The sequence below is a fragment of the Podarcis melisellensis genome, assembly GCF_964234715.1.
Source record: "Podarcis melisellensis genome assembly, chromosome: 17".
In the NCBI taxonomy this organism is placed as follows: domain Eukaryota; kingdom Metazoa; phylum Chordata; class Lepidosauria; order Squamata; family Lacertidae; genus Podarcis; species Podarcis melisellensis.
In genome coordinates, this window is record NC_138534.1 from 33,151,498 (window position 1) to 33,177,580 (window position 26,083).

Here is a 26,083-nt window from a genome sequence, read left to right on the forward strand (position 1 = left end):
ATAATCTTATCAAGGATTTGAATTATAACACATTAGGGTTTCCATGGGCAAAAATGTACAGTCGAACTTTTAATAGAAGCTTTATATAGGGATGTGGGTGGCGCTGTGGGTTAAACCACAGAGCCTAGGACTTGCCGATCAGAAGGTTGGCGGTTCGAATCCCCACAATGGGGTGAGCTCCCATTGCTCGGTCCCTGCTCCTGCCAACCTAGCAGTTCAAAAGCACCTCAAAGTGCAAGTAGATAAATAGGTACCGCTCCGGCGGGAAGGTAAACGGTGTTTCCGTGCGCTGCTCTGGTTTGCCAGAAGCGGCTTAGTCATGCTGGCCACATGACCTGGAAGCTGTACGCCTGCTCCCTCGGCCAATAAAGCGAGATGAGCGCCACAACCCCAGAGTCGGTCACAACTGGACCTAATGGTCAGGGGTCCTTTTACCTTTACCTTATATAGGGTTGCCATATTTCAAAAAATACAAACCAGGAGGACACCCCAAAAGTTGTTGAGCTTTGACTTGCCAAAGATCCAGGACAAAGCGCCGCCTATCAGAAATTCCCCCTGGATGTCACTTCCACCTTTGAAATCCTGGTAATGTCCAGGAAAATCTGGACATATGGCAGCCCTACTTTATAAAAAGTTATGGTGGGCAAGAAGGAGGAGGAGGAGAAGGAGGGGGAGGAAGTAATTTCAGAATTGTGCTGTTCTTTTATTTCTTGTATTATATTTTTATTGTACAGACAAAGGACCATATGCCAGAGTGGCTAAAAAAATAATACAAAGGCCTTTACAAATTTTAAAAACCACACAAATCATGTGAGTGAAAGTATGGGCCAGAGGGAGATCCAATATGACACTGCCAGAATAATGTGGTGAGGCTGATCTCCCCTGGCTAAGATTCTTGCTCAGACAGAAACTGTGCAATTCCTTAGGGTGGGATATTTCATTAAAATAATAACAATAAAGAAATGGTGCAATTCCTTGGTGGCTTTGTCAGCTGGCAGATGCCATCGTGCCCTTTCGCTTGTTTCCACATTCCTGGGGCGTGTGGCCATTTGGAGCAGAGTTCTGACAGGGAGTGAGAAGCAAGCATGATCTGCCTTGCGCAACCTAGCCTGCAATCCTAACCCCACTTACCTGGGAGTAAGCCCCATTGAATTCAGTGGGATTTGCTGCTGAGTAGATACAGTTAGCCTTGCAGCCTTGGCAAGGAAGCCTTCTTCAGTAACCAAGTTTATATTAACCTAGGGGTGGGGAACCTCAGGTCAGGGAGCTCAATGCGGCCCTCGAGGCCTTTCTGTCTGGCCCTTAGAACTGTCCTCAGGCCACCCCAATCATTGTCCCTGCTTTGCATCCAGAGTTTTTGCCTGGCTGGAGTGTGTTGCTGAACTTTGTTCATGCCTCCTCCTTGCCTGGATAAAAGGTGTGTGTGTGTGTGTGTGTGTGTGTGTGTGTGTGTGTATACACACACACAAACTATCCCAGCATCCAAAGTTAAGATTTGCATTGGTTACTCTGCCTTCTTTTACCTCTTGCTGCCCACAACAGGCCCAACCCCATTTATTCCCTCCTGTGGGGGTTTCACTATCTCCATGTCAAAGGCCCGAAAGGGTCAAGTCCAGGCAAGAACTGCTGGTCCAACCTCAGCGGAGTCAAGTTTGGGATGAGAAAAATGCAAGTGTTTGCATGACTATGTAATATTGATTGAGGCAGGGTGCTTTTGGGTGTCATCAAACTTCCCTGGGATAAACAGCAGGCAGCAGGACAATTTTGCAAGGTCCATATTCACCAAGCACATGGCAAGATGATGGCAGAGGTGATCAGGTTCACTTTGTAAGAAGAAAAGAAAAGAGCGATGAACTTTGCTACCAGCTCCTTCGTTGTTCTTGAGATGTCTGTTTTGGGAAAATGCATCAGGAATATCTTTTCTCCACCCCCCCCACTCCTACGGCAAAACTAAATCTACTCAAGGTAAAGGTAAAGGTAAAGGTAAAGGTACCCCTGCCCGTACGGGCCAGTCTTGACAGACTCTAGGGTTGTGCGCTCATCTCACTCTATAGGCTGGGAGCCAGCGCTGTCCGCAGACACTTCCGGGTCACGTGGCCAGCGTGACAAGTTGCATCTGGCAAGCCAGCGCAGCACACAGAACGCCGTTTACCTTCCCGCTGGTAAGCGGTCCCTATTTATCTACTTGCACCCGGAGGTGCTTTCGAACTGCTAAGTGGGCAGGCGCTGGGACCGAACGACGGGAGCGCACCCTGCCGCGAGGGTTCGAACCGCCGACCGTGTGATCGGCAAGTCCTAGGCGCTGAGGTTTTACCCACAGCGCCCCCCGCGTCCCTAAATCTACTCAAAGGATCTGCCAAAGTGAAGGTAGGAGTGCATACCCAGAGATCAGAGCTCACTGCCCACCCACTCCTGCCCCACATTTGCAGCTTGAGCTGGCCTCCTTCCACACTTCCAGAGAATGTTTGATGGACAATCTGGTCTTTCTTCACATGCCCCACGCTTCTCATGACCCACATTCCTCCACCTTTTCACAAATGTATCTTGAAAGGAATTTGGTAGGTTTCTGCAACCATGTCCCTTGTTGCCTTATATCTGAAAACAACAATATTGGGATCATTCTTTTTTAAAAAAATTGAAATGAAATTGAAAAGTGATATGAGCTGGTGGTGAGATGTGAGAACTTAGCTGGTCACTATGGCTCAGAGTCAGCTTCTGCTGCAGACAAGCGGAACCAGTTTTCCCAGAGCTCAAGTCTGAACAGAATTAGGTATGTCTGTTGAAAGTGGGGCAATGCACTTCCAGAGTGCAGCGACTCCCTTGTTTATTTATTACTAAATTTTGGTTAATGTCAGAGTGATGTGGCTTCTAGGAACTGGCAAAAAGCTCCTTGTTCTACCACTAACATCTCCCATACCTTCTTCTTCTTCTTCATATCCCGCCCATCAGACTGGGTTGGCTCAGCCACTCTGAGCAGCTTCCAACATATACAAAAACATAATAAAACATTAAAAAACTTCAGCCTTCAGATGCCTTGGGTATTGGATAACTCCAAACCCTCCAACATTTCTCCAATGACAATAGGGACGTCCTAAGGAAAACCAGGGCATTCCGGGATCAAATCTGAAACCGGGACGTCTTCTGTAAATCTGAGACGTGTCCCTGGAAAATAGAAACCGTTGGAGGGTGTAATCTCCTCCCATCTGCTCTGGGTGCTGCTGCAGTAGCTATCACAGCTACAGAGGTTTTTTTAGATCAAATGTTGGCCAAAGGCAGAGACAGGGTAGATTAGGTTGTATTGGCCCACTCAAGAACAGAAGCGGGCAGAATCTAGGCAGATCACAGCTGAGGATCATGAATCGGTAGCTCCAAAAGTGAACTCAGTGACAGAATATATTTTCCTGGTTGGCTCTCAAGAGCTTGATTTTAAATACAGTGGTACCTCTGGTTACAAACTTAATTTCTTCTGGAGTTTGAGAACCAAGGTACCACTGTATATAAAAGCTATCGTGGTACATATTAAATCTATATACATCTATATGCTTTCGCTTCAGACTGGAAGTTCAACAGGTTCCTATTCATTATAGATTTGTGAGCGATGTGGCTCTCCCTTCTCATACGCACCTTTCTTTACTTTCCCTGAGAGACTGATGAGAACTCTGTGCACACTATAATTACTAGGTGCGGAAAGGAACCTCCTTGCTTTGTGAAATTTCAGTACGAATCCCCGATGTAATTACTATTTATGGTGTACGAGAGAGTAACACATCACTGTGGCAAACCACGTGACTTCCTAAAACCTAACTGCTATGAATCGACCTGAACTTTCCCATCGCCTCAACAGAGTCAAAGTCGCTCCCTCGGGGAAAAAGAACGCAAGCTAGCTTATGACAGAAGTTGCAGAACAGGTGCTGAAAACATTCTCACGCGCTCCGAGGTTAATAAGACAAGGCCTCAGCATGAGATCAGGCTTTCTTCAAAGCGATAGCTGACATTTCTGTAAGGTTTGTGTGTTTATGTGTTTGTTCTGCTCTCCAAACGAAGACATATATATTGTGGGTTCAGGTCAGGAATAGCAAGGACGATAAAAAATGCACAGACACCCAGCAATTTCAGGTTTCACTTAAATCTAACCTGGCAATTAAACGTTAAGTAATGTAATATTATCTATACTGCCAGATAAGCATAGATTCTCTGCTCCTCAGAAATCCTGACTGCTTCATTTCCGTGAAAATATTTACTAAATTATGTCTTCATCCGCACACGCCTAATTCTGTTTTTTCAGTGTTTCAGGCTTTGAGCCAAAGAGTTATTTAGCTCTTGATGTTTGGCTTACACGCACCTAGCCAGGCAGCTCCCCAAATAAGAACCTAGAAGTATTCTTTTACTGGCTTCCTCACTATAGTCTCTAGCCAGACATCTGAGAAATATCTCGGTTTGTAGCAGCTGCAGAAACAAGGGTCGTGAAGCTCAACACTGAATGCTTGAATGCAGCCAACATTAAGTATTTTTAAGGACCAGTGATTTTACGGGGAGACATCTAAGTATTTGGATTGTGTCCCTGTTTGGCCTCTATCCATCGTTACTTTCTACAAAAAAGATGTGCCAGTTCAGAAGCCTGCCACGAAGCCATGCCCTTTCCAGATGTCAAAATCCTTTGGAAGGTCAGTTCACATGGGCTTTCGTGTGCTCATGTGATTCAGTCTCCTCATTCATGAACGAAGTGCCGCCTAGGACTGAGTGTGCCTTTAAAGTGAAATTAAGGTATTAAAAATGTATTGGGCAACATGACATCTTAATTAAATAATGCAATAGGAAGATCATCTTATCCAGGGAGTTTTTGGTGAGAAGCCAGAAGTACAGATTATTCAGTCCCACGTTCAAATCTCTCTTCTGACAAACTCTGAAAGCGCAGAGACCTCTGGGGTGTTTTGTTTTGAATGATTACTGTGTCTCAGCTTAGGTCCAAATTAAAGATAACAGGAAATGTGCGTATTTTGTGTATATATATTTTTCTTGGTTAAATAGCAGCAAATCAGGACAATTGAGCGGGGGAAACGGATGGTTGTGGGCAACTCTATCCTAGAGTGTGGTGGTCCTGGTGAAAGCCTGTCTCCTCCAGGAGTGAGTTGCCATTAGCCCCATACTGGCAAGAAATTGGGAAGCAATCTACTTAATTTGGGTGGATGTGGACTAGGCAAAATTGGCATCATAAGGCATCAATGAAATAAACAATAAGAAGATTTATTCAGTCTCAGGTTCAAATTTTCTTCTTATTTTATAGGACAGTACTTTAAAATATTAATGATTAAGTGGTATACAATAAAATGCAAGACCAACAAATATAACCACTCAGCAGTGGGGGGGTTTTATGGACAACCCAAAGTTGTTGTGCTTTCTTTACGGGGGGAGCTAAAGATGTTTTAGGTGGGAAACAAAAACACTTTTTTTGTGGGGGGAAACTTCTCCTCCCAATTGCCACGCCGCCGGCATGGCTGCGGCCCCATTACAACGTTGCCTCCGTCGCGCTGCCCGAAGCCTGACACTACAGCTACAAAAGAGGTGGCGGAACTCAGTTCTGGCTGAAAAAAACACCACCCTGCCAATCAGTAAAGTATTATAAATACTATTTAATACGACTAGAATAGACTGGAAAAAGTCGAGCTACTATCCTAACCATGCCCCATGGAATTCAGTTGCTTTTACTCCCAGGTAAGTGGCGTTTGGACTGTAGTATCTAAGCCAGGAATGCTGAGAATTTTAGAAACGTGCATCGAAAAGTAAAGATTGGCGACACATGACTGATGTCAGGGCGGAAGTTACGCGACAGATGAAAGGGCCAAGTCCTCCCCGCCTCACCCGCTTCCCACTTCACTGGAAGCGGCTTTTTCCTGTTTAAAAAAGGTGACGATGTACCAATTCGGGCCTCTCATTTCTACCGGAGAAGCGCCCCGCCAAGTGCGCGCGCCCGTTAGAAAGCCAGAAATAACCCCAAACCCGGAGCCAGGATGTGCGCGCAGCTGAGGCCGCGACCCGGCGCTGCTTTCCACGGAAAACAAGAAGGGCTTTCCTAAGAAACTTGACGCAGCAGCAAACAAACGAACCAAGTGCTTCTCGGATGACAGAGAAAGCCAGGAAGCGGCCCCTTGAATTGTTTGGGTGGTTCCCTATCGCCGCCGCCCCTGCGCGCTCGGCTTCCCATTCACAAAGCCTGGGGCCGCCGCCAGTAGAACGCGCCTCCTTCCTTTCCCTCCCGCCCCTCCTCCTCCTCTATTATTATTATGAATGGAACGCGCGCACAAGCGCCGGGGCCGCGTTCGATCCCTCCCATTGTGACGTCGCGCGTTCCATTCAAGGCGAGCGGAGGCAAGAATGGGGCCCGGCGGCGGGGAGAGGGAAAGCCGAGCCGGGAGGGCGGGGCGAGGTAGTAAAAGCGACCCTCCCACGCGCTCCGGAGGGCGCGCGGCCAGCACCGCCGTCGCCACCAGCGGCAGCAGCAGCTGCGCTTCCTTCTCCGCGGCCGCGCTAGGGCTGCGCGCAAGAGGAGCGCGCTAAGGCCCGTGTCCCGCAGCAGCAGCAGCAGGAGGGAGAGGGAGGGAGGCTGGGCGGCGGCGGCCATGGCGGAGCTGCGCGAGATGGAGTGCGTGGGGCTGCAGCGCCTCCTGCACGGCGGGGGCTCCGGCCAGGGCGGCAAGTGCCTCCTCTTGGACTGCAGACCTTTCCTGGCGCACAGCGCGGGCCACATCCGCGGCGCGCTCAACGTGCGCTGCAACACCATCGTCCGGCGCAGGGCCAAGGGCTCCGTCAGCCTGGAGCAGATCCTGCCGGCCGACGACGAGGCGCGCGCCCGCCTCCGCTCGGGGCTCTACTCGGCCGTGGTGGTGTACGACGAGCGCAGCGGGCGGGCGGACGCGCTGCGGGAGGACAGCACCGTGGCGCTGGTGGTGCGGGCGCTGCGCCGGGACGCGCAGCACGCCGACATCTGCCTGCTGAAAGGTGAGCGGGCGGGCACCTTCCTTAATTGGCTCGGGATTTTATTTATGTTAAGTGGCGAATTAATAGGTTGAATTTCATAATGGGAAGATCTAAGGATGTTTAAGTTAAATTTTATAAGAACTGTGATTTGGGAAACCGTTAAAATCCAACCAAGGAAGTCACTTAACAATGTTAATAAGTGTACTTTTTTAATAAGGCTATGACTTATGTTTGTCTTATGTGTTTCTTTGTTTATAATGTTGTGAAAACCAATAAAAAATTTTGGGGGGAAAATGAAAGGTGAGTGGGGGGTGGCCCAAGACCTCCGGGGAGAAGGAGGAGTTGCGTGGACCCAGCCAAGGGCGCGCAAGGATGGGTCACGGCTGTTAACCAGAAGGTTGGTGGTTCGAGACTACCCAGGGGTGGCTGTGAGCAGGATTCCTGCAATGCAGGGGGTCGGACTAGATGACCCTCGGGGTCCCTTCCAACGCTACGATTCTGTGAATCATGCCTGCGCACTTCTGTGTTGCCCGCTCGTGTAGTGTTTAGACGGGAGCGCCTCTTAGGGCAATGTGTGTCTCCCACCACTTGCGACTCCCATTTCAAGCCCTGAGAGTGGGAGCTTCCCAACCTGGCTTGAACCCCGGGAACAACACTCTCTTGTTAAGTTATTGGAGGAAGGGCTCGGATTGGCTCCCCAGCCCTCGCCTACTCCCTTCCCTCCCCGCCAAACTGCGCGGGCGATCCCTTCCCCATGCAGGCAGCTCCACCTAGTAGGAAGAGATTTCTTTCGGCAAGAGACAGCCTTGATTCTGTCCTTTGTGCAGCGCCGTGCACTCTGCGTGTGCCATGCATTAGTGGCGCAGGCTCTGTCACCGTGAGGTTTCACACCCATTCTCCTTCCCTCAGATGTGCTTCTTAAATACTATGCAATACTCAGGAAAAAAAGAGGGAGTTATTATCACCCTTTGCAACCTCCTTCACATCCGTCGCAGCCAGGGAGTGCGGGTAGCGGGGGTCTCTTCCACGGTCCCTCCTGGTGTGGTCTTTGGAAATAGTAAACTGAATTGTATCCGGAGGTTGCTTCCTGCCCATCTGACCTGTCATCTGGGCTGTGTGTGTGTGTGTGTGCACGCGCATGTGTGTGTGCATGAAGGCTGCTGGTGACCTTTTGAACTGCAAAAGCTCTGGGTGGGTGGAAAGATCCTGCTTTATTGTCCCGGGAACGGCCTCTCCCTTCTCGGGACTTAGGAATGCGTCCTCAAGGATAAAAAAAAGGAACAAAGCAACACACAGCCTTGATGCCATGCCTGGGTATATGTCTTCATGTGCCCTGGAAGGATATTTGCACCAGTTTCTGTAGAAAAAACGCTTTTGGTGGCACCATCTCCTGAGAACGATGTAGATTCCAAGCTAGTGGAGGGTTTTTCTTATTTTGCAAATGTGCGAAGCTGCATTTATAACCCTGGTCAGGGCCTAACCTTTTAATGAAGGCCATGTTTTGAGTTCTGCAAGGGCTGAGAATCATCCACAGATAGCATAGGTTGTCTATGGCTGATGAGTCTTTTGCCTCCTCTTCCTACAGCAGAGGCAGAGGGAGGAGCTGATCTTCTCCCCTTGGGGCATCTCAGCTGCTCCCTCCCAGTTGCCTGTGCCTTGGGGACCTCTGCTGCTTACTCACATGCGGCATGGTTTGGGGACTAAGATGGATTTGCAGGCAGGAGGTATTCTGGAGGGCTGGTGATTTGGCCTCCTTGTGCCTATCCCTGATCTGTTCTGTCAGATACAGTGTGGTCCATTCAGCCGAATATTGTTGCCTTTTGACCAGGCCTTTGGCCCAGGTATTTCCTGGAAAGGTATGAGCCATGGTCTCTCTCTGTGTTTCAAGTCGCTTTTGAGAGTGAGGTTGGCTCAGAAATAAACAAATACAGTACTTGGTTGTGATCTTAAGCCAGTGGTTTGCAAAGGTTGTGCTGAATGTTGCTGCTCTGGCAGTCTGTGAAGAACAAGCAGTATCTTCTTCCTTTCTGCCTTACCCCATGATGCTTGAAAAAATTCTGACTACATCCTTATGGTCTAAATCAGGCATAGGCAAACTCTGGCCCTCCAGATGTTTTGGAACTACAATTCCCATCATCCCTAGCTAACAGGACCAGTGGTCAGGGATGATGGGAATTGTAGTCTCAAAAATATCTGGAGGGCCAGAGTTTGCCTATGCCTGGTCTAAATATTTCTGGAATTTAGTTGTTGCAGAAAACATATCACGTAAGTTACAGGTCTATGGGACAGGTAGATCCACATAATTTCTCTTCAGTATGGTGGGATTTTATTTCATATAGTTTTGTTTTAGATTTACACGTGTCTCGCCACGTGACATCTAGAGAAATATGGTTGTCATGATTTTCGATTGAGTTGCTATTTAATATGTTTAGGTTTGGTATGCAGTGCTTTTAGTTGGAGACATTATTTAACTTTTGCTCTTGTTTACCTGTCTCTGTGGTTCCATAATAATTTGAAAATGAATAAAAAATACATGAAAAAGAAGATACCGATTTAAAACTATGATGCCATATATCCAGATTATTGGTTTCTTTTGGGGCTTTCACTGCATCAACTTTTACTGCTGAAGAGGCAAGCTGCTGTTCCGTTTTATATTTTAGCATTTGTTTTAATTGCTGTGTTGGGGACCGCCTCAGTGTATACTGGGGGCTAGTGATTGGGTAATTGACTGCTCCGAAAGAGTGGGTCAAACAAAATAACAAAAGATCCTTTGCAATTTCAATTGGGCTCAAGGACACATTTGGATTTTGAGTGAGTGCTGTGGGCACCACACTCTCCTTCCCTCTGTTATCACCTCCCCTCCTCTCCCGGAAAACTCATGCTCACACACATAACTTTTCTCTCTTTGCAATTCCAAGTGATCTTGGTAAATATCTGATCTGGTAGCTTAATCTGAGTCTTGAAAAGCAGGAAGAACAGAGAGAGGAAGTGGGAAAGAACGGCACTCTTTTGACTTCCCCTTTCAGCTCTATGTACTATTCAGAGGAGAAAGAGATAACCGCCTATCACCAAGTGGAGAGGGGGGGCTCTGAGACTTTGCTGGTGGGAGACTTTAAAGCTGTGTTCACAGATTCCCCATTGGCAACCCCAATTGGTTTGGTACAGAGGCCAAAACAAGCTTGCCTGTCACGGCGAAACAAGAAACCATATTCCAACAAATACAATGAATTATCACAATTTTTAGCGATGTTAGGGACTGTTTCTGTGAACGATTCTCTTTTTCAGTTTGCCTTTTGCTTTTAGCCTTAAAAATTACGGTCAAACTAGAGTTACAAAAGTAGGGAAAGAGGGAAAAATAGAAATAAGTTGTATTATACACAAACAAAAGTCAGCTTTGAAAGGCATTTGTGCGGAGATTAATTTCTCAAGCATGATGGCACCTTTGGATATTTGACAGTGAAGAAATAATCAACAGACAATATTTGATCAGCCAAGTGACCTGTGTGCAAATCTCGGGTGATCATCCAGATTGCTGTTTAAGTTTTGGTGTCTTAGGGCGATGGATTTGTCACTTAACCCGTGAATCAGCTGAGTGGCTGTTGCTCTGAAGCTCCATGGAATTCCTGTCTTTCCTTTGACTCAGTAGGAAACAAAGTCTTGCAGAGTGACCATGTGCCGGCGATTGCTGGAAAATTGTGACACCGCCATGAATGGGTGAAAAATCATGGAAAAGCTTGTGATTGCAACAGTTGTACGCAAGTGCAATTAAAACGTTTTGGGTGTTGATAAGACCAGATCTGGGATAGATCAAGTGCAGAGTGGTTTGAAAATCCCCAAATATTTCAGAGTAATTTATATTAACAGCAGCACACAGAGTCCTGCCTCCGCACAATTCATGCTTCACAGCGGTATAAAGTTTAAAGTGAGTGTTCTCTCAACCGAAGCAGATAATTAAATGAGTCTTTAAAAATTTGATACATATCACAAGGAATATATTTTAGCTTGTTCACTTATCATTATCTGTAGTTTGGCAATGATGCTCTAGTAGTGACATGTCCCAATCTTAAATGCTGTTGTACATTTTGAAGCTAAGAATAAACCAACTGAGATTAGTATTTTTTTAAATATATGGTTGCCACCAAGTTTAAAATCTTGGAAACTAGAGAGGTGCATGAATAAGTGTTTGAGTGGTTTCTTCAGAAACTTTGCGTCTTGTGGGCAGGGACTAAAAGCATTGGAAATACAGTAATGTTCAAATTTGCACAGTTCACATAATTTATTCAGGACACTGAAATTGGTTCAGCTTGCCTGGGTACAGAATTTGATCTTTAAGTATGCAACAGTACACACAATCCTGTTTATATCTGCCCAAGTTAAAGGGCTTTTTTTAAATTGGAGAGTAGTAAATGGAGCAAATAGAGTCTCTTGTTAAGGGACGTGGGTGGTGCTGTGGGTTAAACCACAGAGCCTAGGATTTGCCGATCAGAAGGTCGGCGGTTCGAATCCCTGCAACGGGGTGAGCTCCCGTTGCTCGGTCCCTGCTCCTGCCAACCTAGCAGTTCGAAAGCACCTCAAATTGCAAGTAGATAAATAGGTACCGCTCTGGCGGGAAGGTAAACAGCGTTTCCGTGCGCTGCTCTGGTTCACCAAAGCGGCTTAGTCATGCTGGCCACATGACCCGGAAGCTGTACGCCGGCTCCCTCGGCCAATAAAGCGAGATGAGCGCCGCAACCCCAGAGTTGGTCACGACTGGACCTAATGGTCAGGGGTCCCTTTACCTTTAGAGTCTTTTGAACATCATACTGAATAAATCTTCCTTACTCAGGCTGGTGCATTTTGTTTGTTACTTGGTTAGCCAGTTCAACAGTCACACAAAGTCCTTCTGTTTCCAGTCATGCAATCCTTTGTATGTTTGGTACCTAGTTAGATCACCCTTGGAGAATCATCCCTCCACCCCCCAATTTTTTTTAATTTAATTTAAAAATTCAGTGGAAAAATGAAACGAAGGGGAAAACCCAAAAGAAAAAAGTGCTTGTAGCTGATAACAATACAATAAATGTGTATATTAGTAGTAGGACTATTCCAAGGAATGTAAAATTATTAACAAGTCATTCTAATTTTTATAAATGCATTCCAAATATCATTATATTTATCCATACACAATCTGCATCTAAAAGCAATCTTGTTTGTATGTTGAGAGAGTTATCGTATCTTCTATTCATTGATCAAAGGAGGCCATAGTATTATCTCCAATGAATCGATATCAGTCTTTTGGCTGCTGTCAAACCTCACTTTGTTGGTATGTGGTTTAGGATAACACTACCTTTGGAGAATCATGTGTTCATGAGAGTCATGAGACCATTGGATTGCAGTTCTCTACACAGAAAGGTTCGTGTAACCCAAGTACTGAGTGCGCTCATTTGCATGCAGAATGCCAAGCAAGAAATTGATGGTTAGTTTTTGCATGGCGAGACCCAGAGCACCACCCCATGTCTTTGATAATGAAACATAGAGACACCAATATTTGGGGTTAATGGGATAAATAAAGCCACAACTTTATTGGTTACAGATGTGAGCGGTATTGGCCTAGGCATTGGAACCGAACCAGCTGTATCTGACTCCTACCCATCATGCAGGTAGTCTCATAAGGGTCAACCAGTAGTAGCGGGAGCCCTGTTGATGTACATCAACTGCGAGCTCCCCCAGGGTCCCCGATGGGGTCGTGGCATGGCCCTAGCCCATACCCGGGCTTCGGACAGGATCCACACCCCCGGATCCCTTTAAGGGAATAACCTTAAAGAGGAGGTCAGGTGAAGGACACAACCTCCCCTCCCATCAACCAGGTGTACCAGTGCCTAACCGCCAAATGCAGTTGATGCGGGTGGCGCTGTGGGTTAAACCACAGAGCCTAGGACTTGTTTATCAGAATGGTCGGCGGTTTGAATGCCCGCGACGGGGGGAGCTCCTGTTGCTCGGTCCCAGCTTCTGCCAACCTAGCAGTTCGAAAGCACATCAAAGTGCAAGTAGATAAATAGGTACCACTCTGGCGGGAAGGTAAACGGCGTTTCCGTGCACTGCTCTGGTTCACCAGAAGCAGCTTTATCATGCTGGCCACATGACCCGGAAGTTGTACGCCGGCTCCCTCGGCCAATAAAGCGAGATGAGCGCCGCAACCCCAGAGTTGGCCACAACTGGACCTAATGGACCCTTTACCTTTAACCGCCAAACCTTACAAAGTTGTGACGATTGCTACAAGACAGGCGAAAACCACATGGCTGGTACCAATTTGCCAAGTGGGAAAATTCCTACTGGGCCCCCTCAACCGGCGACCAACCGTAGTCCATAGCAAGGCCAAGATGGCGAATGCATGAAAATAGGGTGGGAGGGTGGGAGATCCGATGCAGGAGCCTTGTGGTGGTTTAAATCCGGTAAGCCATGCCGCATGGTCTACCTGATTGGTCGGCCATGGGGTGTGATGTGGGCAGCATCGCCACCCCCACCCCCCGCTGTACATGGGGAGGACTTGTGGCCAGCCTGCAACTCCGGCCCCTTGGGAAGGTGAGCGGTTTTCCCAGAACAAAGTTTCTGATCTTTGTGGGAACGAAGGATGTTGAGGGCTTGGCAAAAGAGGAATGCGTGAAGAGTGGGGACAGACTGGAAGAAGACATTTCTATGGTAGAAGTATTGAGGGTCAAGGGCTGCAAGAAAGTGTTGAATGGAAAGAAAGAAACAACAACAACAATCTTTACAAAGCAAATCGTTACAAAGCAATACACAATTCATACAGCCTACCTCCAGGTTAAACAATCATTTTGGTCAGAATATAGGGATCATTGGTTCTTGTTGAATGGAATTTGCAGGATCCTTTGGAATGTGTTGGCTGGATCCAGTTCCCCAACCCTCTACACCAATAGTGGGAGGTATGTTGCAGCAAGGGAGACCAGGACATCTTTTCAATGGGACCTCAATGTTTTTTAAAAGGGGGGGCTTTAAACAATGATTTGGGAACCTCCAAATTTGGATAAGGAACTTGTTTGTTTGTGTGTGTGTGTGTGCATGCAATATTTGTATACCGCTTTTCAACAACGAAGCTTAAAGCAGTTTATAGAATGGTAATTTTAAATGCCTATTAAAAACCATCAATGAATCTTTATTACGGTCCAGAGACCCAACAAATCATTACAAATCAATACACAATTCATACAGCCTACCTCCAGGTTAGACAAGTATTTTGTTTAGAATATAGGGCTCATTTGTTCTTGCAACCACCAATAAAAACTTTGCCACTGCTAACGTTCTAGCATTTGTCCGGTCTTCCAGCAGGAACCTGACATAGTGAGCCTCTGATTTTCCCGGGAAAGGTACCAGCAAGGGTAGTATCAGTTCAGCCCTGGCTTGCTCATATTTTGCACAATGCAACAAAATATGTTTTATGGAATCGATGTCTTGAGCACACGAGCAAAGTCTGTCCTGGTAGGGAACTCCTCTCAACCTGCCATCCAACACTGCAGAAGGCTATTAAAAATAAATAAAACTTCAGAACATATCAAAACAAACCAGCAAAAGGGAAGTCCCTGAAGGAAAAAGTGTAGATACTTGAAAGGGCCTCGTGTGGTTTGTGAGTCAGATGAATGCAGAATACCAGCCAGATAGGACCCTGATAAGTGCAGTGTTTGTACCTGTTTGAAATGGCAAGAATAGAGAGATTCCTCGGCACTCCATCAATCAGGCTATGCAGCTCTTGTGATACTGGGCTGATGAGCTAATGAAGTCACATATCGTGACTGTCTTGCACTGTGATCGAAGTGGGCCTTCTGCCCCTGCTCCAAAAATATCCAGGGGTGGTACTAATCAAGGAATGTGAGCATTTTTGCCCGAGGGCTAGGTTTGTGAGTGTGCTAAAAAAGTTCGGATTGACAGATTGCGAGTTGGCATGCTAGCCAGCCAGCCTTTGTGCTTGTCACTGAGCCCCATCGCCTTCCTCAAGTCCTCTGGCAGCTGCAGAGAACTCTGAAAATGGGTGAGTGAGACAATGGTCTCCCTCCTCCCAGGTTCTCTTGCATGCTGCTGCTTCTTCTTTGGCAATCACACGTAGCTGATTGGGAAAGAAGGAATTGGCAACAGCAACCAGAACGGAATTTTACTTTTGACTATAGAGTGGTACCTCAGGTTAAGTACTTAATTTGTTCTGGAGGTCCATTCTTAACCTGAAACTGTTCTTAACCTGAAGCACCACTTTAGCTAATGGGGCCTCCTGCTGCCGCCACACTGCCAGAGCATGATTTCTGTTCTCATCCTGAAGCAAAGTTCTTAACCTGAAGCACTATTTCTGGGTTAGCAGAGTCTGTAACCTGAAGCATATGTAACCTGAAGCGTATGTAACCTGAGTTACCACTGTACATGCAGCGCACAACTTTGTTACAGTGGTATCTCTGGTTAAGAACTTAATTCATTCCGGAAGTCCGTTCTTCACCTGAAACTGTTCTTAACCTGAAGCACCACTTTAGCTAATGGGGCCTCCCGCTACCACCATGCAATTTCTGTTCTCATCCTGAGGTAAAGTTCTTAACCCAAGGTACTATTTCTGGGCTAGCGGAGTCTATAACCTGAAGCGTCTGTAAACTGAAGCGTCTGTAACCCGAGGTACCACTGTATTACCAACACAGACTTTTGACAAAAAATAAAACATAATGGAAGCATCCCCAGTCGAACCACTGGCACCTTTTAGACTATGTCATTATCCAAGCTAAAGATCACTGTGATGTGGTCCTTACCAGAGCTATTATGAGTGCTGATGACTGCTGAACAGATTGATACGTTCCACGGCGGCTATTAAGATCTTGCATGCACCATAGAACTGAGCCCAAATTCATGCAGGGCTTTGGGGACAAAGCAACAACCAACAAACCTATGGTCACGTAAAGCATACTCAATAAACACATGAGACGTAACCGGCTGTGTTCTTGGATAAATAAGATATACGATTCATAGTATCAAATTGTAAATTTCAACAGAAGTAACTCAAAGTTCAACCAACGAACAAAGCAGAAGACCCAGTGGATCAGATCATTCTATAGTCAGTTCATTTGGGGCTATCACTGCTTTTCTCTTCTTCAAATCCAAAGCAAGGTCTTCCTGTGCTCTCTGCATGTGCTGCAGAAGACAGCCAGGGCACAAATTCCTCCCGCCCCAAGTTACCGTATTTTTCGCTCCATAAGATGCACTTTTTCCTCTTGAAAACTAGGGGGAAATGTCTGTGTGTCTTATGGCGTGAATGTGTGGTCCCTGGGGCTGGGGGGGTGGGCCTCCCCCGCCAGCCCCACAAGCTCCAGGAGTGGAGGCAAGGCTGCACGCAACCTTGCCGCCGCTCCCCGACCTGTTCTGGGGGCTGGGGTCGGGGGAAGCTCAGGCTTCCCCCGCCCCAGCCCCACGGCTAAAAACAAAGCCAAGGCAGCGAACAGGATCCATCCCGCTCGCTGCCTTGGCTGCTGCCAAAGCCGCACATAGCCTCTCTCGGCTGGAGAGGTTGCGCACGGCTAAAAACGAAGCCAAGACAGCGAGCGGGATCCATCCAACCCGGACAGATTTCTTTTCTTGATTCCCCCCCCCAAAAAAAACCTAGGTGTGCCTTATGGTCCGTTGCGCCCTATGGAGCGAAAAGTATGGTAACTTCCCGTTTGCAGTAAAACGCCATGTGCTGGGCCAAGCAGGGGTGGACCGGGGCGCTCCAGGTGCCATTCCAAAAGGGGGAGGGCCAAAATGCCGACCCCCCGATCAGCGGCACCCCCGGGGCATGCAGCGTTCACCCTGCACCCCCCCAGCCAGTGCACCACGCCCCCTGGGATGCGCGCCATGCCCCCTGGAACGAGTGCCGCTCCAGGTACCAGAGCAGGTTCCTTCATTTCTGGGGCCAAGCCCTTTGAATGCAGCAGAATCAGTCCCCAGAGGGGAGAGAGGAGCTGTTGGCCACCTGGCAGCTGGATTTGTGGGCCTCTCAGCAGGTGACCTGTGGATGTGGAGAAAACAGCACTTTTTGTTAAAAGATGGATAGCATTGGAGACCTCCTGGTCTGTAGGAAACTATGAAGTCATCCGTAGTAAATAGAGCTTGGACAATATTTGAAAATGCAACGTTGGATTCAGTGTTAGAAATTAGCCAGGCGCCAGGAGCGTTTTGCGACTGCCATGGGTCCCATTGCAAGCGCATGGAGATCTCTGGCAACTGACACCTCCAGCTCCTCCTGCTTTCTTAAGCAGGTAAACAGAAGAACTTATTTATTGCATTTATAGGCAACCTTTTACTCCAAGAAATACATGGTTCACCCCCCTCTGCAGTTAATCCCTACAACGACCCTGTGAGGCAGGTTAAGAGGCTGCGATTGGCGCAAGGTCACCCAGTAAGCTTCATGACCGATTGGGGGTTTGAACCCTGCTCTCCCAGGTCCAACACTCTTTTAACACTGGGATGTTGCTTATCTTTCAGGCGGCTATGAGAGATTTCACTCGGAATATCCAGAATTCTGTGCAAAGACAAAATCTCCGACTGCTGTGTCCGTTGTGGCGACTGCAGAGTACCTTGAGCACAGCTGCAGCTCCTGTGGGACACCGCAACACGATCAGGTTGGCTTTCCTGAGCTTATTGCCGTTTAAACCCTCGCCCTGTCTGAATTGTCAATATGAATTCAGTCTCCTGGGTTGGTGTATTATCCGTAAGAATGAAAGACAACCTGTCTGTCTTTAAAACAACAGAAGTCTGTTTTTGCACTTTAAACAGGATCTCTGAGCCCTGGAGAAATTGGAATATTTTAGAAGTGGGGAAATGGCCTGGCCTAATTTGGATAGTATGAGAACATGGATCAGGCCCATGCAGTCCAGCCCCTGGTTCTCACAGTGGCCAGTTGGATACCATTGAGAAACCAGTGAGCAAGACCTGACTATACGTTGTGTGTGGCCGGACTAGTTCTCCCCATTCTTACTTTGTAAAAAGATGCCACTCTAATGTGGTGGTGTCAAAGTAATGCAGATGTGCACCTGGCCATGTGTCTTTCAGTCCAGCAAGGAGAATGTCCAGGAACCTGCTTCTCTATATAGATCTTCCTTGCTGGGAGAAGGTGTACACCTGTTGTTTGCTGAACAATGAAGATGTTTTGGTACACTGTTTGGATGCAGTGGCTTCTAGTCTAGCAGGCCATGGAGCCATAAGGTTGCATCCAACCAACCAAGTTATACTTGGCGTAGACCTACTATAATTAGGGAGCCTAAGTTAGTCATGTCCATTAATTTCTAGCTCCCAAGGGTGACTAACATGGGAGACAGTCAATAGCTATTGTTATTTCTTGTGTGGGTGTTACTGTCATGCTGGCTGACACACAGTTGTAATTCAAGAATGAATGGTGTAGGGATTTGAACTTGGTGGCCTTCCTTTGCTTAGGAGTAGAGCAGGGATAGTCTAGCCAACACCCGCCAGATATTGTAGGTTATACCTCCCATCAACTCCAGCCACCATCCCCAGTCGTCAAGGACAGATGATGGAAAATGCAATTCACAACATCTGGAGTTCTTTGGAGTGGAATCTCCCAGGCCTTCCGGGACTAAAATTTTGTGGAAATGAACAAAGAACCCGCAAGTGTACAGTGGTGCCCCGCAAGACGAATGCCTCGCAAGACGAAAAACCCGCAAGACGAAAGGGTTTTTTGGTTTTTGCGTGGCTTCGCTAGACGAATTTCCCTATGGGCTTGCTTCGCAAGAAGAAAGCCCATAGGGAAATCTCCGGGGACCTCTTTTAAATGCTGGCGGTGGGGAGCAAAGCCTTTCCCCCCCCTCCGGCCTTCAGAAAAGGTCCAGGAAGGCCGGCGGGGGCCGGAAGGCTTTGCTCCCCACCGCCAGCATTTTAAAAGCGGTCCGGGATAGCAGGGAAGCGCTTCCCGCTATCCCGGACGGCTTTTGAAGGCAGGCGGGGGGGAGCAAAGACTTTCGCCCCCCGCCGGCCTTCAGAAGAGGTCCTGGACCTCTTCTGAAGGCCGGCGGGGGGCGAAAGTCTTTGCTCCCCCCTGCCTGCCTTCCCGGGAGAGCGGAAAAACGCGCTGCGATTCTCCGCTCTCCCCGACGGCTTTTGAAGGCAGGCAGGGGGGAGCAAAGACTTTCGCCTCCCGCCGGCCTTCAGAAGAGGTCCTGGACATTCTCCGCTGTCCCGGGGCGATTTAAAAGCCCCCGGGAAGGCAGGCAGGGGGGACAAAGACTTTTGCCCCCCGCCAGCCTTCAGAAGAGGTCCAGGCTGGCGGGGGGCAAAAGTCTTTGTCCCCCCTGCCTGCCTTCCCGGGGGCTTTTAAATCGCCCCGGGACAGCGGAGAATGTCCCGGGGTTTTTTAGAATGCTGGCGGGCGGCAGCGAAGGCTTCGCTGCCGCCCGCCAGCATTTTTAAAAACCCCGGGACAGCAGAGGCTGTCCGGGGCGGTTTTAAAGTGCTGGCAGGCGGCAGCGCTGCCGCCCGCCAGCATTTTAAAAAACCTCGGGACAGCGGAGAAGTCCTCTGCTGTCCCGGGGTTTTTTTAAAATGCTGGGGGTGGGTAGAAAAGCCCTTATCCGCCCCCCCCCAGCCTTCAGAAGAGGTCGGGGGACAGACTGTCCCCGGACCTGGTCTGAAGGCAGTTTCCATAGGAACGCATTGATTGATTTTCAATGCATTCCTATGGGAAACCGTGCTTCGCAAGACGAAAAACTCGCAAGACGAAAGAACTTGCGGAACGAATTAATTTCGCCTTGCGAGGCACCACTGTAGTTGCATGAATCAAAAGGGCTAGGTTTTATTAGGAGAGTTCAGATTTTCAATGAAGAGCGAAGTTTCAGAATGGGCATCTTGGCAAACTATTATTAAGTGACTCCAAAGCCAGTTAACCTTGCTGCAGGCGTGCTGTCGGCAAGTGATACAGAGTCTTGTTTGGGATAGCGGCATAATGCTCTCAAGAGAGACAGATGCCCAAGACCTGATTAGAACTTGTGTGCTCACCATTACTCAGCAAGCTAAATTGCATCACTAAATGCAATTCAGAGTGATATTCCTGCTGCACCCTTTTTGTTTTGTGTTTTTGCTCAGTCACTGTAAGCCTACAGAATATATAACACCACATGGTATAGCCAATTCCATTTCAAACCCCACAGGTTTGAGGGGGAAAGCTGGGGTCCCACAGCTTTAAGATCAGAAAGCATCGAACATAATGCTATTGTGATTCTCTGGCAACGATTGAGAATCACTAGAGAATTGTGAATGGGGACAGTTGCTTATTTGTCCCCTTTGTGAGTCGAGTAATGTCACTGTCATTCGCCAGATGTGTTTTGTGGAGCTCATGAATTCTGTGAGCATCACACTTCTCTGCCGGTTCCTTTTCCTGTTGGGACTCCTCTTCTCCCTCTCTCAGTGATAGTGATCCCTCTCTTTTATCCTTTCTCGCTTCCCCTTCCGGAGAGCAGGGTGGCCCCGTGGAAATCCTTCCCTTCCTCTTCCTTGGCAGCGCTCATCACGCCGCCCGGAGAGACATGCTGGATGCCTTGAGGATCACCGCCTTGTTGAATGTTTCCTCGGACTGCCCAAACCACTTTGAAGGACATTTTCAATACAAATGCATCCCAGTTGAAGACAACCACAAAACCGACATCAGCTCCTGGTTCATGGAAGCGATTGAATTCATAGGTACGTTCATCTTGGCAGGTTGGGTGGTGAGGTAGAGGAGATAGTGGGACACAGGCTTCAAAACCGAAGCTTGTGGGTCCAGCTCCAAACAGTGGAGCAAATGTTCAGGTCTCTAGCTGCTAGAGTAAACTAGAGGAAAATCTGAGCAGGCCTCAAGCCACGTTTTGTGGTCCACTTGAGGGGCCATGAAGGGACGCGGGTGGCGCTGTGGGTTAAACCACAGAGCCTAGGACTTGCCGATCAGAAGGTTGGCGGTTCGAATCCCCGCAACGGGTTGAGCTCCCGTTGCTCGGTCCCTGCTCCTGCCAACCTAGCAGTTCGAAAGCACCTAAAAGTGCAAGTAGATAAATAGGTACCACTCCGGCGGGAAGGTAAACGGCAGCTATCAAGATTATAGGTACCACTCCGGAGGTCCATACTTAACCTGAAACTGTTCTTAACCTGGAGCACACTTTAGCTAATGGGGCCTCCCGCTGCTGTTACGCTGCCGGAGCACAATTTCTGTTCTCATCCTGAAGCAAAGTTCTTAACCTGAGGTACTATTTCTGGGTTAGCAGAGTCTGTAACCTGAAGCGTATGTAACCTGAAGCGTATGTAACCCGAGGTACCACTGTAATATGTTAAAAACTTACATAACCTTGCACAGTCCTGGGTGTCGAAGGATTCTTGCCTGTTGAGATTGCTTCCTCCGTGTTCTGACCCTTCTGCTCTGCTCCCCCCAGACTCCGTGAAGGCCTGTCACGGCCGCGTCCTAGTGCACTGCCAAGCAGGCATTTCCCGATCGGCGACCATCTGCCTGGCCTACCTGATCATGAAGAAGCGGGTGAAGCTGGAGGAAGCCTTTGAGTTTGTCAAGCAACGCCGCAGTATCATCTCCCCCAACTTCAGCTTCATGGGACAGCTCCTCCAGTTCGAGTCCCAGGTTCTGGCTACGTCGTGCGCCGCCGAGGCCGCCAGCCCGTCGGGGACGCTGAGGGAAAGGGGGAAGAGCTCCTCCACGCCCACCTCCCAGTTCGTCTTCAGTTTCCCGGTCTCGGTGGCTGTGCACTCCACTGCCGTCAGCCTCCCGTACCTGCACAGCCCCATCACCACTTCTCCCACTTGCTAGAGGCGGCCTCTGTGGGTTGTGCCCAGGGGTAACCCGAGGACAGAAAGCCAGGCAGCCCCGTTGGCTACCGATAATGGCAATAACGTACTCTGCCCACCCAGCAGCCAATCAGAGTCCACCCAGAGACAGAGCAATAATAGCTATCCTCGCAGCTGGAATATTCGGGTGGGGAGAGGGCTGCAGCATGTCTTTTTGTGGCAAGATGACTTACCTCATTTTTTAAAAGTATATATATATAATATATAAAAACGTTTGAAATTGTGAAATCGTCACGTTCTGGTGTGTGGGGAAGAGTGAGGGAGACGCACGCCTTGAGACAGGAGGGACTTCACTGTGTTGCCAATGTTCCTCTTGGTGTATTTCCCCAGCTGGTTCCTGATGGCGTATATGAGGCCTACAGCATGGGGTTTGAGGCCACAGCTTCTCAAAGTGCCTGGTTTTTGGTTGCTGCTATTATTATTTCTTCTTATTATTATTTATTAAGAGGCCCAGGGTGGTTTTGAAGTAGGAGAAAGGGGTGGCTATTACCTCACAAAGCCGTTTTTGGATTCCACCGAAGCAGCTCTGTGTAAAAATAATCGGATCGAAAATGCCTTCTGTTTTGGCCAAGAGTAACAAACACAGTTGTTTAGGAAATGTTGGTGTGGAGCTGGAATCAGGACACCCCACCCACCATATTCAGTGTGGGATTTCCTCATGGTTGGCACTTTCGGTTACTTGCCTAAGCAGTGCCCTTCCTGCATGCATTGGAAGGAAAATGACCCTGGTTTGGATTTTGGGTGTCCTGTTTATATGGACCACTCTGTGGTTCTAGAGGGGAATAAGCTACCAGCCTTGGCAAACCTGGTCCCTCCAGATGTTGCGACTGCACTCCCCATTATCCCCAGCCAATGTGGCCAAGTTGGGGATGATGGGAGTTGTAGTTCAGCAACACCTGGAGAGTGCCAACTTGGTGAAGGCTCAGCTAGCTTATGTGGCCTCTTCTCCCTGGGTACTGCATGGCCCGATCCAATATTGGTTTCACCAGCATCTAGGGTCTCCCCAAACCTGAAATCTATGCCCTTTAAAAATAATCCTAATGGTTTTTCAAAAAAGCAGTTGGTCTAGAAGCGAAACATTCTAATCAGCTATATTGCTACACGTAAGCAGCAGCAAAATTGAGCAATACCTGTGTGCATCAGACTAGCCCTCCAGTAGAGATGGAGAGGAAGACCACCTCTTGGAGGGGTAGGCAGAGTAAGATGCCCAACAATAAAAAGGCAACTTCACATTGATTTTTTGGCTCTCGGATTTCTTGATGTTTACCTTCTGTGAGGTGCAGGCAAATATGGAATCACCCCTTTACAAAAGGAGCAGGGAAGAGCCGATTCACAGAGAACCTCAGTACAGATCCAGTGCGGGGACCCTGCAGATGTTGCTGCATTGGGAAGGGTTGTTGGAAATTGTGGTTCAGCAATGTCCAAAGACCAACGTTTCCACACTTGGTACAGATGGACCGAGTATTGTGCTGTACTGTTTAGTTACCTTCTGTCCAGAGAGGGGAGAGTTGCAGCAAGATCTCCAGCAGCTTTAAGCCTGGTCCTTCCTACTACTGACATGTGGAAGAAAATTTCACAAATCAGGGCCTTTCTCAAGCAAGATGTGTTTTTTTAAGTTTGATGGGTTTCCTCTGAGGTTTGCGTGTTGCAACTTCAAATATTGAGGCACTATTTTATTATGTGGGGCAGAAGAACAGTGTGGATGTGTTGGTTTAATTGGATAAAATAGCAAGGAACTTTCTTCTGTATCTGACCACATGGTAGTGTTGGAAGAAGCTGTGCTGTGAAGGAATATCCTGCAGTGAAAACTCCTAGGGCATAGAATCATTCAACCCCTGGCAGTGCAGGAACCTGGCTTAATGTGGGGCTCAAATCCACAACCCCCAGATTAAGAGTCTCATGCTCTACCGGGTTTGAGGCTATTTGGTAGAAGAAAATTCAGTAGTCGAAAATTTCAAAATCCAGTTGGATTTTGAAATTTTATTGGAACGAGCATAACTTCACAGCTGATAAGCAAGTTCTCTAGAAGTCATTGTCAGAATTTACAGGGATATTTACAGGGATATTCAAGATGGCGACCGGCACTCTACTAATGTGAGCCCGTTGATTTTATCTTTTTATCTTTTTATTCTCTCTTACCCCTTTTAAAGACTATTTTAAAGACTATCTTATTTCTTTTAAAGACTCCTTTTAAAGATTATTTTAATGAACATTGAGCCCAGATAAATTTAAGCACCTCACCGCGAAGAGTTTACAGGAAGATTCATGGGCTGTTCTCACCACAAGTTTGGAGGCACAGACGGAGCATAATTTAGTGTTATGCCGATAACCTTTGGCACACTACTCTTCCTTGAATAGGATACTTTCAAGGAAAATACTCCCTCGACTCTTTGAAAAACCTAGGGAAGATAGAAGAGCGAGGTAAAGGGAGAGATGACTCAGCAATTCAACAGCCCTGCTGAAGCGAGGAGGGGGGTTGGAAAACGCTGCAGAGAATCTGAGGATTTAGAGGAAATGGCATGTTTGCCCCTCACCAAGCAAACCAAAATCAGCGAATTCTTTCATGGAAAAACAAAGGATACTTTTAATATTCCAACCTCGAATAGCTTCTCTCCATTAGCAGAGATAATAGATAAGGAAACTACACCGAAGGAACTTTCCGCTAAACAACCCACTGACCCCCTAAACAACACCATCATGAGACCAAAAGGTCCCAAAAAGGTTCCAACTATTCAGGCGGAAGACTGCATCAGAGAACAAGAAAACCATCTCTCTGAATTACTACTTGAACACTCTACCACGCTAGACCTTGTGGCTAAAACCGTGGACTGTATCTTTAAGTACATAAGAGACATCAAAGGCTCTTTAGAGAAGATCATATCCTTTGTATCCCCAAAAGTTAAGGTCAGCCCCGTAGACGTTTTACCGGAGGATAGGGCCGAACCAACACCCAGAGTACCTGCCCTACTGCGCTCAACTCCGCAGACTGGCTGCAAATTTGAAAATGAACAAACTATGGAAGATCTACACACCACATCTTCCTACAATCTTTCACTACAAGCCACTAGACTTTGTTTAATTATCCTCCCCTTCAAAGGTCAGGTTGTTAACTGGTCGTCTATACATGTCGCAAGAAGGCATCTAGCTGAGCTCTTGGGCATAAATCCCCTTTCCATCGATCTAGAATCCACTGTCCACATTTACAGCAAGCCACACATGCAGAGGATACTGCTCACCTTCAAATCTAAAAAGTTTCCAACTTATATGATGTCCCTACGAAGCTCCCTGACTAATTTTGGAATTTTTATTACAAGAGTTTTTATCAACACTAAGATTTGCCCTCTTATACCCTACCTTCCAGCTAAAAGGAAAGCAATTAAAAATGAGGGCACCCCACCTACTACGAGCTCTACCTCTCCACCCTCAGACTTAATTAGTTGGACAGAGACCCCCATGCCCCTCCTATCAAAGGCTACTCATCTAGAGAATTCGATGGAGCAGGAGTTACTTGTTTCCTTCTCCCATCTCCCAAAAGCCGAACAAACAGAGATAACGGACAGACTAGATGAGTTATTACTCTATCTTCGCAACCCTGAAGACCTAGCGCCCATAAAAGAGGCAAACACTCCACCTAACTTGGAGCGAAAAATGGAATATGAATCTCCTCAGGTCACGTCAGAACACCCCCCCCTACTCTGCCCAACTGAAATCCACGCCGAAATCGCTGTGGCGCCCCTAACCACATTACCGGAGCCTTCACCACCCAATGGCTGCATCTTCCACGACTCCGGGAAAGTCCTAGATGCTATTGAAGAGACAAAATGACTCTCACCTCTATTACTATCCTGGAACGTTGCTGGGTGGCAATCGAAAACAATGGACAAAGACGTTCTAAGCTACGTATCACAGTTTAAGATCATCCTGCTCCAAGAAACCTGGATGCAAAATCCTTTCGATCTACACAATTATTTTGCTTTCCACTCCTGTGCCTCAATTGGCCCCAAAGGCGGAAGACCGGCGGGTGGTCTGAGCACCTTCGTATCGATAGATCTAGGAACCTCCCCCACCCAATTGAAAATCGATAAAAAATGGATTTTGGCTGTGAAAATATTCTCTACCCACTTTAAGATCATATGCATCAATGTTTATATTCCCCCACTCATGAAACAAACTGATCTTAAAAACATCTGGAACGAACTGGAAGACTGCATTCTCCTTGTCTCAAATAAGTTTCCCTCTGCCTCCCTAATCATTGGTGGGGACTTTAATGCAAGGC

At 47.6% G+C, this 26,083-nt stretch overlaps 1 protein-coding gene across 1 annotated transcript; it reads left to right on the forward strand.

The window, feature by feature from the left end:
* The first annotated feature begins 6,340 nt into the window (after positions 1-6,340).
* On the forward strand, positions 6,341-23,043 carry DUSP4 (dual specificity phosphatase 4). Its single transcript, XM_081894598.1, has 4 exons — positions 6,341-6,996; positions 17,458-17,594; positions 20,442-20,661; positions 21,384-23,043. The coding sequence occupies exons 1-4, from the start codon at positions 6,618-6,620 to the stop codon at positions 21,767-21,769; spliced, it is 1,122 nt and encodes a 373-aa protein (XP_081750724.1). The 5' UTR covers positions 6,341-6,617; the 3' UTR covers positions 21,770-23,043.
* The last annotated feature ends 3,040 nt before the right edge of the window (positions 23,044-26,083 follow it).

Coding starts and splice junctions, on each gene's coding strand:
- DUSP4 (XM_081894598.1), top strand. CDS start 6,618: ATGGCGGAGCTGCGCGAGATGGAGTGCGTGGGGCTGCAGCGCCTCCTG. Junction 6,997..17,457: donor CGACATCTGCCTGCTGAAAG/GTGAGCGGGCGG, acceptor CTTATCTTTCAG/GCGGCTATGAGAGATTTCAC. Junction 17,595..20,441: donor GGACACCGCAACACGATCAG/GTTGGCTTTCCT, acceptor TCCGGAGAGCAG/GGTGGCCCCGTGGAAATCCT.